Genomic DNA, 18,413 nt, shown 5'->3' on the forward strand with positions numbered 1-18,413 from the left:
CTCACACAGTTTCTGAGGGTCAGGAATCCAATGATGGCTTAGTTGGGTGGTCCATCCCAAGAGTGTAAACGGGGCTGCAGCCATCTGAAGGATCCACTTCTAAGCTCACTAGTGTGCCTTTTGGCGGGAGGCATGACTCAGTTCTTCACCTGCTGTTGGGAGCCTCAGTTTCTTGTCACGTGTGCCTCTCCATAGGGCTGCTCACAATAAGGCTTCCCCCAGAGTAAATATTCCAAGAGAGGGGAAGCAAGGTAGAAGCCACAGATCTTTTATAACCTAATATTGGAAATGATGTGCCATCACTTCTGTCATATGCTATTGGTCACAGAGACCAACCCAGATATAGTGTGAGAGGTAACTGTACAGGCTATGAGGAAAAGGGAATTACTGAGGGCCATCTTGGAAGCTGGCTACCAAACTTGTGATACGTATGATTTCCCTGTAATGTAGACTTGCAGAGATGTATACACATTTCACAACATTTATAACAAAATATATTTTCTTTTAAAAAAAATAGAATGGCATAATGAAAAAAAATTGTTTAATGTTTTAATATTATTGTCACATTATTAATTCTGTTTAATTAATCTACTATTACCATAGTTTGGTAACATTTTGATAATTGGCATAGCATTTCTAGGGGATTATTTAAACAATTACAAAACATTAAACAAAATGTCTGTTGAATCAATAAACATTAACGATTGACGGCACATTCCAGAGTAAAGTTCATTTCGGAAAAGCAAAATTGCTTTGTTTCCTCATGACAGTGACCAAGAAATTTAAATGAAAATAATCCATTTTTCTGTTACAACTTATTTCTTAAAACATTTTTGGGTATGTTTTAGGCAACTTGAGAGTTCTGTCAATTGCTTACTTATATTAAAAGATAAACAGAAACTAATGTTGTAAAGATTTGGATAGCGTGAACATTGAGAAAATATGCCTGGATTTTAAAATCTAAGATAACTGGTATTTTAAATCTCCAAACTCAATTTGCCACAAACCAGAACATTCTAGTTCCTTATCAATTAGCTCTGTGGAACCATGTGTTGGTGGTAATGTTTCCATCTGTGATATTACAATGCACAGTCTATTTTAATTTTAGCTCTTACAAGATGATAACCACTCTTCACATGTTAGTGCCATCTAAACATGTAGGACCACAGCCGTTTAGATGTGGAAAGATCCTTGGGATTCTTTATGTTGAAAGTATTTCTCACTTTTGCAGGGTTGGGAAATACTATACTTCATGGTGCTGCCTCCCCGTGTTCTGTGTTTCATCTTCAAAAATATGATTAAAATTCAGAACCTAGTGATAGCACAGAGCAGTATTAGATCACTGATCAGTAGTCACTGGATATAATTTCCAGAAAAAGCCAATAGCAGTTGATACAGTATGGTTAGAATATAGTACGGTATGATATATTATGGTTAGTATAGAAGAATAGAAATCAAAGACAGACACTGGGGAGGCTGTGTCCTTTTGAGATCCTCTCTACTACCCGCCACACACACCCACACGGTGATCACTTAATAGTGCTTCTCTTTGAGTATGTAACCTTCTTATTAAACATAAAACTGAGGTATTTTTTAAAAATGGTAAGGTTAAAGGAGTCATTACAAATATAGCACATGCACACATAAACACACAGTCAACGGCCTATATTTTGGTTACTCTGCCACATGTTAAAGAAATTATTTTGGCTTAGCATCAGGGTCAGATTACAAAGTTTAATTCTAAAATAAAGAATTTGTTTCTTTTCATTTGGCTTGTGGAATTACAATGCATTGTATGAGCTAATCTCAGCCAAAGATTACCATAAGCATCAAGCTAATTCCTTTCTCTGACATAAGTCCCAGCTAATGTACACGAGAATTATGGGACTTTAGCCAAGATTGGACCAGCTTTAGGGACTTAGCTAAATTTTATTTCCTAAGTTTGATTTACAGTATCAAAATTTGATGTTTTTCCAAGTTCGCTGACTAGACTATACAATTTGTGATAGGATAAGTTCTTCATATAATCTGATTGTTTATAACTCAGTACTTGGATCTCTCCAGTAGTTTAAATTAATATTTTGATTCCTACATGCTACCACTGAATTTTTTCATTTATCTGAATTCAAGAATTTCCTTGTTTTCTTTTATAAGAAACTATCCTTCACTTACTTTCTGTCCTTTTCTAATATTATGGCAGTTTCTCAATTCTTTATTTCTCTACAAAGGATGAAGATACAGTTTTTCTTAGACTGTGAACTTATGTGAACTTATCAGTATTTAATTAACTAATCTTCTTTCAGGGCAGATGGGTAGCTTAGTTGGTTAGAGAGCAGGCTCTGTGCAACAGAGCTGTCACTGCGATTCCCACATGGGCCAGCGAGCTGCGCCCTCCGCAACTAGAATGAAGTCAATGAGCTGGCTCAGTTGGTTGGAGCACGTGCTCTCAACCACAAGGTTGCGGGTTTGATTCCCGCAAGGAATGGTGGGTTGTGCCCCCTGCAACTAAAAACCGCAACTGGACCTGGAGCTGAGCTGTGTTCTCCACAACTAAGATTGAAAGGACAACAACTTGACTTGGATGGAGCTGATGAGACTCCAGGGGAAAAACACACCACTGTTCCCCAATAAAGTCCTGTTCCCCTTCCCCACTAAAATCTTTAAATAAATAAATAATCTTCTTTCACTCTTTTCTAATTAGTGCTTTATATATACTTGAGTAAAGCTAATCCCACTCCAACCTCCAGAACTCTGGGCTTTTGAGGATATCTATTCTAAATTGTATTTCTGTATCTAGTAAAGGGATTGTTTCAGTTATCTGCAGGTACATAACAAACTACCCCCAAAGTTAGTGGTTTAAAACACTCATTGTATTATTTCTCATAATTCTGAAGGTTAACTGGGGCTCAGCTGTATGGTTCTTCTGCTAGTCTCATTTGGAGTCTCTCATGCAGCTTCAATCTATGGCAGGTGGGGCTAGAATGTCTCCAGAAGATGGACTGTTCACTCCGGCCCCTTGCTTAGAAGGCTGGGCTCAGCTGGGACACGGAACCTCTCCCTCATCACAAGACCTCACAACATGGTGTCTCCAGCAGGATTGCCCAACCTCTACATGGCAGCTAAGGGCTTCCAAAAGGCAAAAGTGGAAACTTCCAGGCCTTCTTAAGGCTTAGTCCCAGAGTCACTTCTGCCACATTCTGTTTATTGAAGTGACTCACGGTGTCGGCTTAGGTCCAGTTTGGGAGGAAATACACAGGGCATGGGTACTGGAAGGCGGTATCTAGAGCCTAGCTACCATCGTAGTTCTGTTTTCCTTTTTCTCTACTAAGACCTGGATGTCTCGCTGCTTCTTTTCAGTTCCCTGTGTCTCTGGTGGTTTGCCTAAGCCTACAAACATCACCTTCTCATCTATAAACATGAAGAATGTCCTACAGTGGAGTCCTCCAGAGGGCCTACCAGGGATGGAAGTTACTTACACAGTGCAGTATTTCATGTAAGTTGGCTCTTTTGCTTTTGGTTAATTTTTAAACATAAGACTCAAACTCCTATGAATTGTGTGAAGATAAACCATCTTTTGTATTAAATAAATATTTGAAACAAATTTTAGATGATTTCATTTTGATTTTCTTGCTATGTTTTGTTAGATTAAATTAGAAAACAGTTTATTCATGGAAACAGTAGTATTGGGTGCTTAGGAAAGGGGAAGTTATTTAAATGGAGAAAAGTTGGTCAAAATGTTATTCTGTGGCTGAACAAAGTGGGAACTCCATCATCTCTGAAACATCTAAATTTATTGGAATTACAGACATTTTTAAGTGAAATTGAGGGCAGAATTCTGTGCAGCTAGCTGTTCCTGTTAAAGATAGTAGTGATTGGACATTTTTACTTTTCACCTCTCCCGCAAAACTCATTGCAAGCAAGAAAGAGTGCAAATTAGATAGACAATACCCGTCTTCAAAGCAAAGAAGGAAATGGCCACAACCCCGTCACAAACTATGAAGCATACAAGCCAAATGCTGTGAAATCTGAAGGAAAACAACTGCAAAAGCTAAAAGAAAACCTATACCTTCTTATACTAACAATAGAAAATGATTTCCCAAGAATAAATGTCACAGGACTAAGAGGCTTACCTAACAATCTAAGGATGTGTAATCTTAGCCACCAGAAATTGAGGAAATGTCCCCATGGAGCCTTGGTTTGGTGCCACGGAACGTCAGAGAAGGAGGAGCTGAAAGAGAAATCAGGTTCATGTGACATCACAGGTCCGGGGGAAGGCTGGAGTGAGGTGGAGTGACTTGGCAGACGTGCCAAGAGCCACATCAGCCTCCCGTAGTCCCACACCTGAGGATGAGCAGGCTCCCAGGCAAAGGGAATAATATAATTCAGTGAGCAGGTGTGTGACAAACCCTCTCTCCTATAACCGTTCACCTAATATGCAACAAAACAGCTGGCTCCATTCAAGCAGTAATGGTCCCAAAGAAACCAGCACAGCACCTATCCATAATTACTGGAAGGGAGAGACACACAAAAATGAACACAAGTTAAAAGTTTTGAAAAGCTTTCCCAGGAAGTAGGAGAAAGATTCAGATAAATAATTATTCATAGTTTGAGTCCATAAGCAACATGTTTCTAATGAGAAAGCTCAAAGTAACAGTCTCTTCTCAAAGAAGAGATTCTGAGACAAGAGGAAGAGCTTTTTTTTTTTTTTAATGGGCAGAACTTAAGGAAATGATGGGAAATAAAAATGTTACATAGAGTTGAGAAACCTATTACAACTAACTGATAGTAATATTCGAACAGGTAGTAATGACTGTCTGAAATTGCTTATCATACATGTATGTTATGTCTAGGAAAATTTAATAAAAGAATAGCAAAACATTTTCTCATGAAGTTGCTGAACTTTAAGACAATGAAATGATTTCTGGCCATCATAGCAAAAGCAGAACTCAGGTCAGGCAAGGGGATGAGGTGATTTCTGTCTGGCAGCAGAAGACAGTGATCCATCTTCTAGGGGAAAAATAGGAGTGGCTAAAGACTAATCAAGTTCAACAGATGCATTTTCGAGCAGGTTGGAATTCAGGATATCAATCTCCTGAGACCTTCTTGGGTGGATAAAAACCACTAACTAAGGATAAAGTCACTAACTCCAATATGGAAGGTAATATCGGTGGATATTACCGAAAAAAGAAATTAGCAATGACTAGGATGGCAAAAAGATTGGTAGCACGCATTGTAACCATCAAAATGTAGAACTAAGACTAAATAGTGATGGGAAATATGATTATCAAACTTTCTTGTAAATGTTTGAACCTAAACAATAATATAACAAATCAGAAGGTGGGGAAAAACTGTAAGTGTACTGATTTTTACAGTAGCAAATCATTAAATGCGATCTAAAATGAAAATACTTCATTTTAATAATTAAACTCTCAATATTTTCCAATAAACTGTTTTCTTAATTTAAAATATTTTTAGGAACTAATATCGCTTGCGATGATGAAACATTTGAACTACAGCAATTCCTGTAATTTACTTCAATTTATTTTTTATATTAAAGTTCAAGTCAGGTTAAATTAGTATTTTTCTTAAAACTGTATCTGGTATAATCCAGTTTTTATCTATATATTTAACTATCTAATTATCCTTCTGGTTACATATAAGCATAATGAGCTGCATACCAAATGTTTCAGGGTAATATATTTCATGGTGATTTATTTCTCTCTTGATTATACCTTCCTTTTTTCTTTCTTTTAATTAAAGATTATACTTTTCTGATTGTGTTTTTTAATGTACCATTAAAAAAACAAAAAGAGAATACAGTCATTTTTGTCTTTGCAAAAAAATGCTGACCACAGAAGGCAGTGAAAGACTTCAGCTGCTATTCAGCATGACCTCATTTATCTAGAACCTTATTCTCATTCCTGAGGAGTATCCCAGGAGATGGGGTTTTAAGAAAGAGGACATCACTGTGCAAAGAGAAATGGCTCATGAGATGCCCTTACCGCCTATTCCATTAGGTGGAGTAAGGAGCTTGCTCTGTCCTTTCTATGTCTATGTGATTCAGAAAAGGATTTTGAAAAATGGGAGATTCATCACTGCTCTGTGATAGCAGATAATTTAGCTTGTGCAAACTTCGAAAAAGAATATGTAAAAACAAACTTGCTATACTGGAGTTCTTACACACCCATTCATGTGGGCAGTGGACAGGAACAGAGGGCGGTGTATTTCACTGACAGGGCTCCAAGCTCCTCCCAGAGTCAGACAGTGCTGGGTTCAGAGTCAGGCTATGAACCTAGCCTGGTGACCTTGGGCAGGTTACATATTATACTTTTGAGTGAGGTTTGTTTGCAAGTAAAAGATGAAATTTGAACAAAAGTTTAAATTATATCTACCAAAAGAATTTAGTGCAGAAAATATAGTGTAGCACTAAAAGCACAGTATCAGGAAAAAGTGGTTCAAATCCCATATAAGCCTTTTACTGGTCATATGAACTTGAGCAGTTGGTTCCCTTAATCTCACTGAGCCTCAGTTTCCTCATCTGTAAAATAGGATGAAAATAATGGCACCTGCCTCCTATGATAATTAAATGAGATAAAGTGAGCAAATACTAAGTACCATGTGGCACACAATAGACACGTGATAAATGTTTCCTGCCATGTCCAGAAAGCAATCAGAGGCCACTGAGGGCCCCTGATGACTTTTTGCCTTGCATAAACATCATTACTGGAGTATTCGTTGAATGATTCATGTCTATCAGTTTATCAGACTTACAAAGCATTTTGTACAGAGCCGAGTGAAAGCATTTTCTCTTCCATCAACCCCTGTCATGGGAAGCTGCCCAGCCCTTGTCAGAGTGAGAAAGTTTGTGGAAGGAGGGTCAAATAGGGGATGTCAATATTTTTCAAAACACAAGTCCAGACCTGTTGGTGGGCCATGAAATCAATTTTGATTGACATAACTAGCATTATTTTTAATGGAAAGAATGGGGATGGTATGGAGTGGATTGGATTGGAAAATAACTGAATGCATGGCACGTGCTAAAGTTTAGGTAGTATCTTACAAAAACTTTGTTTTAGTATGTTAGATATATGTATGTTTTTGTGAACTAGGTCACAATGTAAAATGTATTTCTTTCTGTGGCTCACAGTCAAAAAAAGTTTGAAAGTCCCTAGGCCATGATGATAAATTGGATGAAGAAGTTGGTCAACAATACCTGACTATAATATTCTAGTGTCTTCTGGCAGGTGTGGTACTTATGAACGAGGAGACATTTACTTTCAAGAATCTGTTGCCATATTCTGACTTAAGCTTTGGCAACACTTGATAAGTTGACATTTTCTCCTTAACACATGCTCTTCCCTTGACTTTTGTGATGTGTGTTTTTCCTTCTTTCTCTTCTGCTGCTATTTCTAAGTGTACTTTGTATCCAACCTTTAAATCGTGATGCTCTTGAAATTTTATCCTTGGCTTTGCTTTGTCTCCATGGATAATTTCATTCACACCTACGCCTTCAATGAGCAGTCTTAGGCCATTGATTTCAAAATCACTACCTCCCACTCAGACCTCCCTCCCGAGCCCAATGTCTATGGGCATCTGCGTTTGGATATCTTTTACATACCTCAAGCTCAGTGTGTCAACTGCACTCATTATCTCTCCTTTCTACTTCCCACTCCCCATTTCCCAAGACCACTCTTCTTCTGTGTTCCGTATCTTGGTAAATGTTACAACACTCACCTGTCCCAGACAGAAAGAGACGTCACTCTTAACACCTTCATTTTACTCATCAGTTACATGCACTCAGTCACTGAGTCCTATCTCCTAATATTTCTTCCTTTTGTCCTTTCATGTGCTCCACTGCCACCAGACTTGTCCAGGCCACCTACATCTTCCACCTAGATGACTGCAGTATCCTCTCAGCCCCTCTCCAGTCTGCCACTCCTAACCCATCACATTCTCCCTAAGACCACCAGAGTGATCCTTCTGCAACCCCAACGCCTCTGCTCTAATCCCTTCAGTATCCTCCCGTGCAACCCCCTCTCTGTCACTGGCTCTATACCTCAGTGTCTCCCACCTGAAATGTGCTCAAAATATTTCCCCCTCCCTGTTTACTCTGGGTGTTGTGTTTTTAATAAAAGAAAAATCGATGTGAACAACTCAGTTAATATCATCATTGCCATAATCACAATACTTATTGAAAATGCAGATTTTGGTATGTGCTCCAACCTAGTGAATTTTCCCCAAACCCTTAATGGAAAATAGATTTTTAAATTTTATGAGAATATCAAGGTAATTTTTCTTCCAAGAAAAATAAATGACGAATATTTTTCTTAAAACAACCAATCAAACTGACCTCAGTATGCATGGTGGACTAATAACTTACATAGATAATTACTAGAAGAATTGATCATACAATATGTAAAATTTTTACTGTAGCCCAAGAATAATAATAAAATACATGCTTTCAAAATGTACTAGCCACTTTATAATTCACAGAAAAGAAAGGTGATTACAGAAACTCTGAGTCACGTTCCTGACAGCTAATGAAAATAATTGCCAGCAGCAAAAGTAGATCCTTTTTTATCTAAATGACAGGCGCTTTTGTTGCTCTGAAGAAAAGGTCTTAAGTTCCATTCAGTTTTATATAATGACTGGTTTTCTTTTCCTATTGTAAAGCATAGAGGGCACCTCATTATTAATTCAGTTTCCTTCTCAGCAGATATGGGCAAAAGAAATGGCTGAATAAATCTGAATGCAGAAATACCAATAGGACCTACTGTGATCTGTCTGCTGAAACTTCTGACTATGAACATCAATATTATGCCAAAGTGAAGACCGTGTGGGGAACCAATTGTTCCAAATGGGCAGAAACTGGACGATTCTATCCTTTCTTAGAAAGTAAGTAACACAATTGTCTGTTAAACACATGTTAATATCCAGTTCATTTGACCACATAGTGTGGACCTGTCTCAGCCTCACAGACAGCCTTGCCCAAGAGGCCAGTGCTCTGCTTGGCTTTATTCTACACTCTGTCCATCAGCTGGTGGAGTGACCATCCCAAGGCTGGATTGCAGTCTCCTCTTTAGAACAAAACGCTTGGCCAAGTGATTTCTAAGATTGCTCCCAGATCCAAAATTGATGCTAGATGCCAATATTCTCAAATTTTGGTTTTATTTTATTATTTAGTGGAAACTGTGTAATTTGAGGAACAACTGACAGATTTTTTAAAAATGTTGTGGGTTTATAAATCATTGATCTATGCCCATGAGATTGGTTAAAGATTGTGCTGATCACCAAACTAAATCTCTTCTTGTTATAAACTTGGTAGTGTGATGATTTAATATCTAGGTATAACTCGGAATTAAGGCACCAACTTCCCGGTATTTGCTTTTAAATTATTCCGCCCCTGCTCTGTAGGGGACTCACCCATACAGGACCCACTCAGAGCTGACGTAGTGAAGTTTACAAGTTCCCCTTAGGTCGTGGAGCTGGAGCCTTTCCCCTCGGTCCTTCTAGATCAGAAATCAGCAAGTTATGCCCTCAGACCATCACCCCCCTTTCTGTTTTCTACAGGCCAAGAGCTAAGAATGGTTTTTACATTTATACTAGTCTAAATAATAGTTGCAACAGAGATCACATGGCCTTGCAAGTCCCGAAATATTCACTGCCGGGGCCTTTTTGGTAAACTTTGCTAGCCTCTGTTTTGGATCATTCCAATCACATCTCCAAAGGTCGTTAGCAGTGCTTCATTTCTCCATGTTTGATTTTTGCCACTTACCAAATCATGTTAATGTTATTTATCACCAACATTTTAAGTCACAGGAGTGTTGTAAACACTTTTCATTGCATTTACCATCACCAAGTACTGTTTATCCATGTAACAAGAAACTACGTAAGTAAATACAGAACTTCAATTAGCTGTTTGAACATTGTGTCAGGGTGCACGAAATGGTGGTTTCAAGAACTAGCATAACTTGGGCCCACCTTCTGAGGTACCTCAGATAAGAGGGTGGGTAGAGCTTTGATCCCAGCAGGATTATATTGTACTTTTATCCAGGGTGATTGCTACATCTAACGTAATTCCCTCTCCCCTTCCCTTTAAGCACAAATTGGACCACCAGAGTTTGCTTTGACTACTGATGAGAAATCCATTTCTATTGTTCTGACGGCTCCAGAGAAGTGGAAGAAAAATCCAGAAGAAAGTTCTGTTTCCATGCAACAAATATACTCTAACCTGAAGTATAATGTGTCTATATATAATACTAAATCAAACAGAACGGTAAGCCTGCAATGGGGGCTTATAGTCTCTGTCACTTTTTGCAGTTAATTCTGGAACAAGCAGCCTGATGTTTTAATCGTCTGCATGTGGAAATGGGGAGATGTGATATTCAAAAGAGATGCCATCTAAGATACGATTGAAGCTGCTATGTAGAAACTTAAAGAACTTTCTTCAAATTTCCTTTACAGAAACTCTCTGCTAATGGGGTATGACACGATGTTGCTATTGGAGTAGTTGCCCACCTCACTTTGACGGACAGCTTTTACTTGTAGAACATCTGTCAGTCACTCTCCAAGAAAGAAAAAAAGTGTTACCAGGAACATGGGACAAAGTTGAATAAGAAACGCATCCGTATGTTATTATGTAACATTGTTCCCAGAATTCCAGTTCCTGATCATGCTCTGCCTAGCTGAAGGAAAGGGGTATTTTAACGCTGTTGTTGAAAAGAAGGTTTTTAGTGATAGGAAAGGATTTCATGGTAGCTCAGTCTTCTATTTCCCTGTAATTTGTCTGGAGTGGTACTGGAAATCTTTGCCTCTAACTGCTGTTTGCATTTCCCTAACCTAGTGGTCCCAGTGTGTTACCAACCACACGCTGCTGCTCAGCTGGCTGGAGCCGGACACTCTGTACTGCGTCCAGGTGGAGTCCTTTGTGCCAGGGCCTCCTCGCCTTGCTCAGCCTTCCAAGAAGCAGTGTGTCAGTACATTGAAAGGTAACTTTAAAAAAAAATCTCAGCTGCTCTGAGGAAGAAAACCTGAGAAAACTAGAAGGAAGGGTGACAGTGTAGACAAGGTTTGGTCAAATCCATTTCTGCAGAAACAGGTTGAGGCAAAGGCAGAAACAGCCATCACCAGAAATGCATTGAGCAGCCTGGGCGTCTGCCATTGAACTTGGCCAACATTAGGGAGTGTTTTCACAGGTCCTGGCGTTTGCTGCCAACAAGTTTCTTCCTTGTTAAAATAACACCTAGGAATTTTTCGCACATCTTTTTTCTTCTTTAAAATTACACTCTGGTCGATAGAAGTTCTGTGGTCTTCAAGAACATCAGACAATTTTATTGCTAGAAACAAAACATTATCTTAAAAACACTTTAAGACAGAATCTTTTGCTCCCCATCAGGAATATAAATTACAGGCTCCACAAGTTGCGTTTATAAGTCATTGACTGAACAAGGGTCTGGGATCCGCAAATCAGTAATTACTGCCTCATCCTTGCAGTTGCTTCTCTCTTCTTCCTTTTATTTGCCTCTTTCTAGTGTTTTCTGAACTTGGCTGCCAAGGAACTGTGGGTAGAGTCTCCTTCCTAGTCAAAGACATAGAGTTAGGAGCTTGACATTTGTTTATATATTCTTCCCGCAAGGTGAGGGGACCTTGTACTCAAAACCTGAAAATTAAAAATAAACCCTCAAGTTTACCATCATCGAATGACTCTTCATCCGCTATTCTTCTGTTTCTCTCTTCCAAACATGCTGGCGTAAGACAAATGTCACAACCTTTGCCCCCAAGCCTTGGTTCCATCGCCAGCTATGGGATAGGCACAGTGACAGAACCCCTGCTTTCCTTTTCCCTCACACCTCCCACGTTTCATGACGAAACTGTCCCAAGGAATAAAAAGGGAAATTTGTGAGTACGTATCAAAAGTGAAATGTGTTATTTTTTAATCTGTCCTTATCATACCTTTCCCTTTAAAATGAAGGGTTCTCTACCTTATGTCAAATAAAACTAAAATGCCAACCAAGCAAAAGGCAAACCAAAGCAGATTGAAGAAATCATTTTTGTATTTGGAAAAAGTACCCTGTTTACTAACAGCTTGGTCAGTGGCCAAATGGTTAGAATCAATTTCCAATGGAAGTCATTTAAGCAATTGGCACAGCTAACGCCACTAGAGTCAGATTAAATTAAATACTTCCCTGTAAGCAGATGGAGTGACTTTCTCACTAGCCTAGGAAAGGTAACAAAAGAAGGAGGAGGCCCCATGTCAGATTCTGACCTTTTCCATGATATCCCAGATGTTAGATTACCCCAAATACCTTTCCAAAACACTGCTCTGAGGACCTACTTTTTAAAAAAATCAGTATTATCTTTTTTGGGGGACTGTGCTTTGAAAACTATTTTTTCTCTCCACAATCTTCCAATACAGATACAGTGTGTTAGGTTTATTGTAGCCAACATGTGCTAATGTACCTTAACTGCCACTGGTCGTTGTTGTCATGGCTCTTTTTGAATTCGGGCAAGTTCAGTCCCAAAACCAGGGATTGTTTTAAGAGGACTGGACTAAGCGGTAGCCTTCAGTAGAGGCAGGTGGTGCCGAACCCCCTGCAACATCTGCGTTGTGGTGTTGGCACCTTTCTGTGTGGAACCTGGTGACAGATGGACCCTTTAGGAATTGTTCAGGGTGCAAGAGCCTGCATTTGCACCCCCCCGTTCCTGGTAATCTTCTTTGCTCAGATCTAATTTAGTCTCATCTAAAAAAATGCCTTCACAGAAACACCTAGAATAATATTTGACCAAAACCTGGGTACCGTGACCTAGCCAAACTGACACATAGAATTAACCATTGCAACTTCCAAGTTCCCCATAGAAGCTTAACCAACATAAATTAGTCATAATGAGTCCTGTTCATCAACTGTATTCTCTGATCAGTATGGACCAGAACAATTTTCTTTAAAACTATTCATCAGGTCTTTTCATTCCCTATGGACTTTTACTCAACTCGAATGTACAGCACATCAGGCCCTGGTGGGGAGTTACTGCCATTCTCAGTACATACCAGCTCAGCCATCTCCCTACACAGATCCCCAGGCTCCAGATGTACCCAGAAAGTCTGGCCAACTTGCATGAGGATAGTTCCATTAGTCACATAGAAGGTGACAACATGTATTCCTGTCCTATACTAAATACATGGAAAAGATTGAGTTAAATGAATGGCATGGAAAAGTTGGGCCACTTAGTGGGGTCTTCACAAGAGAGTTTTGCTGTTTGAAGTGCTGTGAGTTGCCTTAATTTCAGACATACTTACCTTCAAATACAACAACCAGCATGAGTCTCAGAGCCAGACATAAAATGTTGGAATAGCTGCTGACTTGGGTTTTAACTCATCCTTACTCTAAAGGTTTGAGATGAGTCCAGATGATTGTTTAAGACCACCTATTCTCAGAGAGAGAAAGAATTCTGAGACCCCTTATAATATTTAGCTCAAGCTTCTCAATTTGTAAATGAGAAAACTGAATTCCTAAATTTAAGTGCTCTGCCTCTTGACATTGCAGTGTCTTCCCACCACACCAAACCACAACTATCTACCCCTCTTCCCTTTTATTTACTTTTTTTATTTTTACAGGTCAAACATCAGCATTGGAGGTTAAAATCATCTTCTGGTATGTTTTGCCCGTATCTGTTACCGTGTTTATTTTTTTTGTGATGGGCTTCTCCATGTACAGATACACCCGTGTTGGCAAAGAGAAACACCCAGCAAATTTGGTGAGTCGTAGGTGTGGTAGGAGTCGTAACGCCTCCAGGAAGCTAGAAAAGGAGGCCCTCAATAGATACTGTTCCTTTTATGGGCAGAGTGAGTTTAAAATGAAAGAGTTGATGAATCAAAAAACAGTTTCTCTACTAGATGAACTCACTAACATAGCCAAAGAGAAAGAGTCCCTTACTTTGACAAAGATTCTATATTTAATGACCAGATTAGACAAGGTCTTGAGGTAAAAGAGAAATTAAATCATGATTCATGCCCTTTCAGAGGTTCAAGTCTACTTGGAGATGAGAATTTCAAAATGATATGTGAAGGCTAAGATGAAAGCAGGCACTGGGTGTGCTGGGGGTACAGGGAAGGCGCTGAAACCCTACGTGGGGGCTCAGGAGAAGTTTCATGCCTGGGCTTGGTTATGAATAGTGAGTAAGAGCCAGGGCACCTCCTGCAGGCAGAAGAAACAGCAGGAACAGAGGTGGGTAGCTGTTTGGGAAACCACATATTATTGCTAAATCATAAGGAGTCATGAAAGCTGAGACTGGAGAGTGGGTAGTAGGGCCAGGTAACGGGAGAATTGGGCTGTTATTCTAAGGAGCTTGGGCTTTGTTCTGCTGGCAAAGAGAAATCTCTGCAGGGTTTTGTGTTGGGAGTGTCTTAGATCCAACTGGATGTTAGGTCTAAGACAGCTTTAGGGGAAGTAAGACTAGAAACAAGTAAAGCTGCTAAGAAACTATGGCAGTTTTCCAAACGAGAGAAGGTGAGAGTCTAAAAGAGGAGAGTGGGATATAGGGCTGGAGACCAAGACATGGAACGGAGATTTAGGAGGAAAATGGCTAGGACTTAATGATTCACAGTAAGGAGAAGCAATAAAGGAAAAGGAATAAACTTTATCCTTCTGGACCATGCACCAAAGGGATTTGAAAGACTGAGCACATTTTAACCACAAAACAATGATTCCTTTGGGAATTATTAAAATATATGTTCCCATGTATGTGACACATTCATGTATTCCCGTTAGTTCAGATTTAAAATGTTCCTCTTAATCAGCCTGTATATAGGTAGTTTTATAGTTAGCTTTTTGATGGCATATGAAGATTTCTTGGGAGGAAAATTTACAGAATAGACCACCACATGCAACTTTTTGAAACCAGAACATTTGTAAAAAAAGGAAGCTGAAGGACCTCTTTCATAATGTTAAATGAAATCACATAATTGGATAGACAATGAGGATTGTAACATACCTCATCGTCGGCAACCTAAACGGGCACTTTCCACATATCTCCAACAAAATTTTAATCTGAAACAAGTTTTCCTGACATAATTTAGAGTTTCTCCATCTGCCATAAACTGGCCAATGGATTTCCCTTTTTGGCTTTATTATAGCATGAACAGGATGGTGACTGGCAGGAGTAAAACCATCCCTACTTATGTGCTTATATCCCTTTTATGTCCAGTGTTCTTGCCCATCCCCATTTCAGGTCCAGAGGATATTCAAAAGAGGACTGAGAGCTCAGGTAATCACAGCTTCTTAACAAATACATAGTAAACTATAATTAACGAAACAATTTCAAAAACTCTATCTCACTTAGTCCTCGCTATTCCTCATGTGGCAAATTCTGATTTTTCAGAATTAAAAATCAAGCCTTGAGAAATTAAATAACTCCCCTGAATACCCTCAGACAGTTAGAGAATCACACCCTGATTTTTGACCTGAACAAATACCCACCCAGTGAACCACTTTTCACTTCCATATGCATTTCATATGTCTTGGGTCCATGTGAATGAGGTTTTCTGTATATTCTAAGCATAGCTTTTACGTCCATGAGTTGGTAAGAATAGATCCGATGACAGTATAAATTCTGCTTAACAGCTGTTTTTAATGTCTCTCTAAGTGAAAAGGTGAAAACCATTCTCTTCTCTCTTTTAGATTTTGATTTATGGAAATGAACTTGAAAAAAGATTCTTTGTACCTGCTGAAAAAATTGTGATGAACTTTATCACCCTCAATATTTTGGAAGATTCTAAAACTTCTCATAAAGATCTAAGTGTAATGGAAAAAAGCAACGATGTATTGGACCTGAATGAGCCCAGCGAGCACCAAGAGCCCCATCAGGAAGAAATGGAGGTGAAGCACTTAGGGTACGCTTCACATTTGATGGACATTCTCTGTGACTCTGAGGAAAGCAGGAAAGGGACTTCCCTAAGCCCGCAAGAGTCACTCAGCAGAGCAACACCCACAGATAAAACAGTCGTTGAATACGAATATGATGTAAGAACTATTGGCATTTGTGTGGGGTCTGGAAATCAAGAGCTCACTTTGCAGGAGATGGTCCTACAAGGGAAATCATTTGATCCACAGGCAGCTTTGGCAGACACAGTCCCCCAAACACGACTGTGTTCATATACCCCTCAGCTCAGAGACTTGGACCACCAGCCACAGGAGCACAGAGACGAGGAAGAGGGGCCAGAGGAAGAGCCATCCACCACACTGGTTGACTGGGACCCTCGGACCGGCAGGCTGTGTCTGCCTTCATTACCTAGCTTTGAACACGACTCAGAAGGATACGAGTATCCTGAGTATAAGGAGCATACGGATGAGGAGGGCCTTTTGTCGAGACTCTATGAGGAGCAGGCTCCAGACAAGCCACCGGAAGAAGATGAAATCTATCTCATGCAATTTTTGGAGGAATGGGGATTATATGTACAAATGGAAGACTAATGCCCAAACTTGCCTCTGCCAGACCCCTACTGTTCAAAGCGCATGAGTGTACATGCATGTGTGACCAAACAATAAAGGACCTGAGATAAAAGAAGTTTACTCAGATTCTTCTGTGTCAGCGAGAATTCCTTATTTCTTCTCTCTGTTCTCAGAGCACTTGTTTCGTTCTGCCTCATACAGGTGGCTGGTACATGGCTGTGGGTCTCTTAGAATGGGGGGGAGGGGGGCACCTGGGTACAGTGGCTGAGCCATTGCTTTCTACCCAGTAAGTATTCAAAACTGCCAAATTGGATGAGGAATTTATTCAGGTGGGGATATTATGGCCTCTTTGTCTATTATTTTCTATAATTATATTCATTTTCTAAATACTACATTTTTAGAATTTGTTTTATTGGAAGAAGGATGAGATACTTAAAACACACACTAAGTGGGTGGCAACTTGGTCACATTTGAGGACCCTAACCCACTATTCAATCATAATAATCCATTCAGACTGAATAAATCAGCTACAGATCTTCCTGCTATCACATGCTGTTGGCTACTTGGGTCATATTAATGCTTATATGTGGCGTATAAACACAAATTGTTATTATTATTTGTAGTCAGAAAATGTCCTCTTAACAACTCAGGCTAGTAGAGGACTAGCCTGGAAAAAAAAGTCTTATTTTATAATAGACAATTACATTTATTTCTGGAGATGTGTTTTTAAAAGATATTTACATAGTCTGTAAACTAGAACATGTTTAGCACTTGTTGCTATTATATTATTCTATTACAATGAACAGTGCCTCAAAGACTCCTTGGAATATATATGAATGAATATTCCCCATCCACATAATCTTAAAATCAATAAGTAAACAAAGGCATACAAAAGAAATAAGTTAAATGAATATGTAAGGTGAAGTGTTTTAAAAATTTGGCATCATTTATTGTGGGAACTAAAGCGTACCATAAAACAACACTGTCCTCGTTAAATTCCAGTAACTATTCCCATCTCCTTCACCATTCGCTTAGAAAATTAAACTCTTTTGCTGGGTGTTCGGATATGTTTTCCTGTGGCTTGTTCTATCAACAACAAAGATATTTTGTATGCCATGTTGTGTAACATTTTGTAAAAAATTTTTTGTGTCATCAATGCCAGTAGATTCTAATTTATCTATACTTAAATTTAATTGATGCCACTTAGTGTGTTTTGAGTATTTTTTGCTAAAATTCAATGTAATGGTAAATTTATTACCATATAACAAATGTTTAAAATAAGAATAATGCCATTTATGTACAAAGCAGCTCAAAATGTTATTAAACGCATAAAATAGTCAAAATATCAACTTTTTATTTTTTGTGGATTTTTAACACATTTTGAAAAAACTTGAAATCAATTAACACAGTGAAAGAGTTAAATTCTACAATCACACGGCTTTAAAATATGACAGAATCTATTAAGTTGAACCATATAAAATGTTGGGTTTTGACCTGCAGAAATAGCAATTTCATATGATTTACCTTAATATATATTTGTTTTAATCATAAGCTCATAATCCGTTGATGCTCTTTCAGGAAAACAGACACCATATTTCCTTATTTATATTTTTGGCACAGGCAGACAGCCCTGGTAGTAGAGATGGATTCTGGAGTCATGGTCTCTTGAGATAGTACACAAGTCCAAACCGTTTCTGATCTAATGGTTTAATTTAGAGCAGAATTATATTAACCAGAGTGTTCTGTTCTTCTCAATCTTTGTAGAAATGATTCTGACAGTTTTGAGGATTTATAATACTAGCTGTAAAAGAAGATCAGGAGTGGGAAAGAGTAACTTGTTATTAAGAGCAAAAAGAAAATAAAGCGATTGATGCTAGTTTGGCTTACTCATTTCATTCACAAAATATTGAGCACCTACCACATCCTACAGGGTCCCCTCTATGAAATAGGGATGACAATTCCCTTAGG

At 38.8% G+C, this 18,413-nt stretch overlaps 1 protein-coding gene across 1 annotated transcript in view; it reads left to right on the forward strand.

The window, feature by feature from the left end:
- The window catches only part of IL20RA (interleukin 20 receptor subunit alpha), a 33,507-nt gene extending 15,721 nt beyond the window's left edge, over positions 1-17,786 (forward strand). The window contains exons 2-7 of the mRNA XM_081044349.1: positions 3,358-3,493; positions 8,717-8,895; positions 10,101-10,276; positions 10,844-10,988; positions 13,613-13,752; positions 15,675-17,786. Coding sequence (XP_080900475.1) covers positions 3,358-3,493; positions 8,717-8,895; positions 10,101-10,276; positions 10,844-10,988; positions 13,613-13,752; positions 15,675-16,466 — 1,568 coding nt within the window. The 3' untranslated portion in view covers positions 16,467-17,786. The remainder of the gene's footprint in view (positions 1-3,357; positions 3,494-8,716; positions 8,896-10,100; positions 10,277-10,843; positions 10,989-13,612; positions 13,753-15,674) is intronic.
- Positions 17,787-18,413: the final 627 nt, after the last annotated feature.

This window comes from Rhinolophus hipposideros (genome assembly GCF_964194185.1).
Source record: "Rhinolophus hipposideros genome assembly, chromosome: 3".
In the NCBI taxonomy this organism is placed as follows: domain Eukaryota; kingdom Metazoa; phylum Chordata; class Mammalia; order Chiroptera; family Rhinolophidae; genus Rhinolophus; species Rhinolophus hipposideros.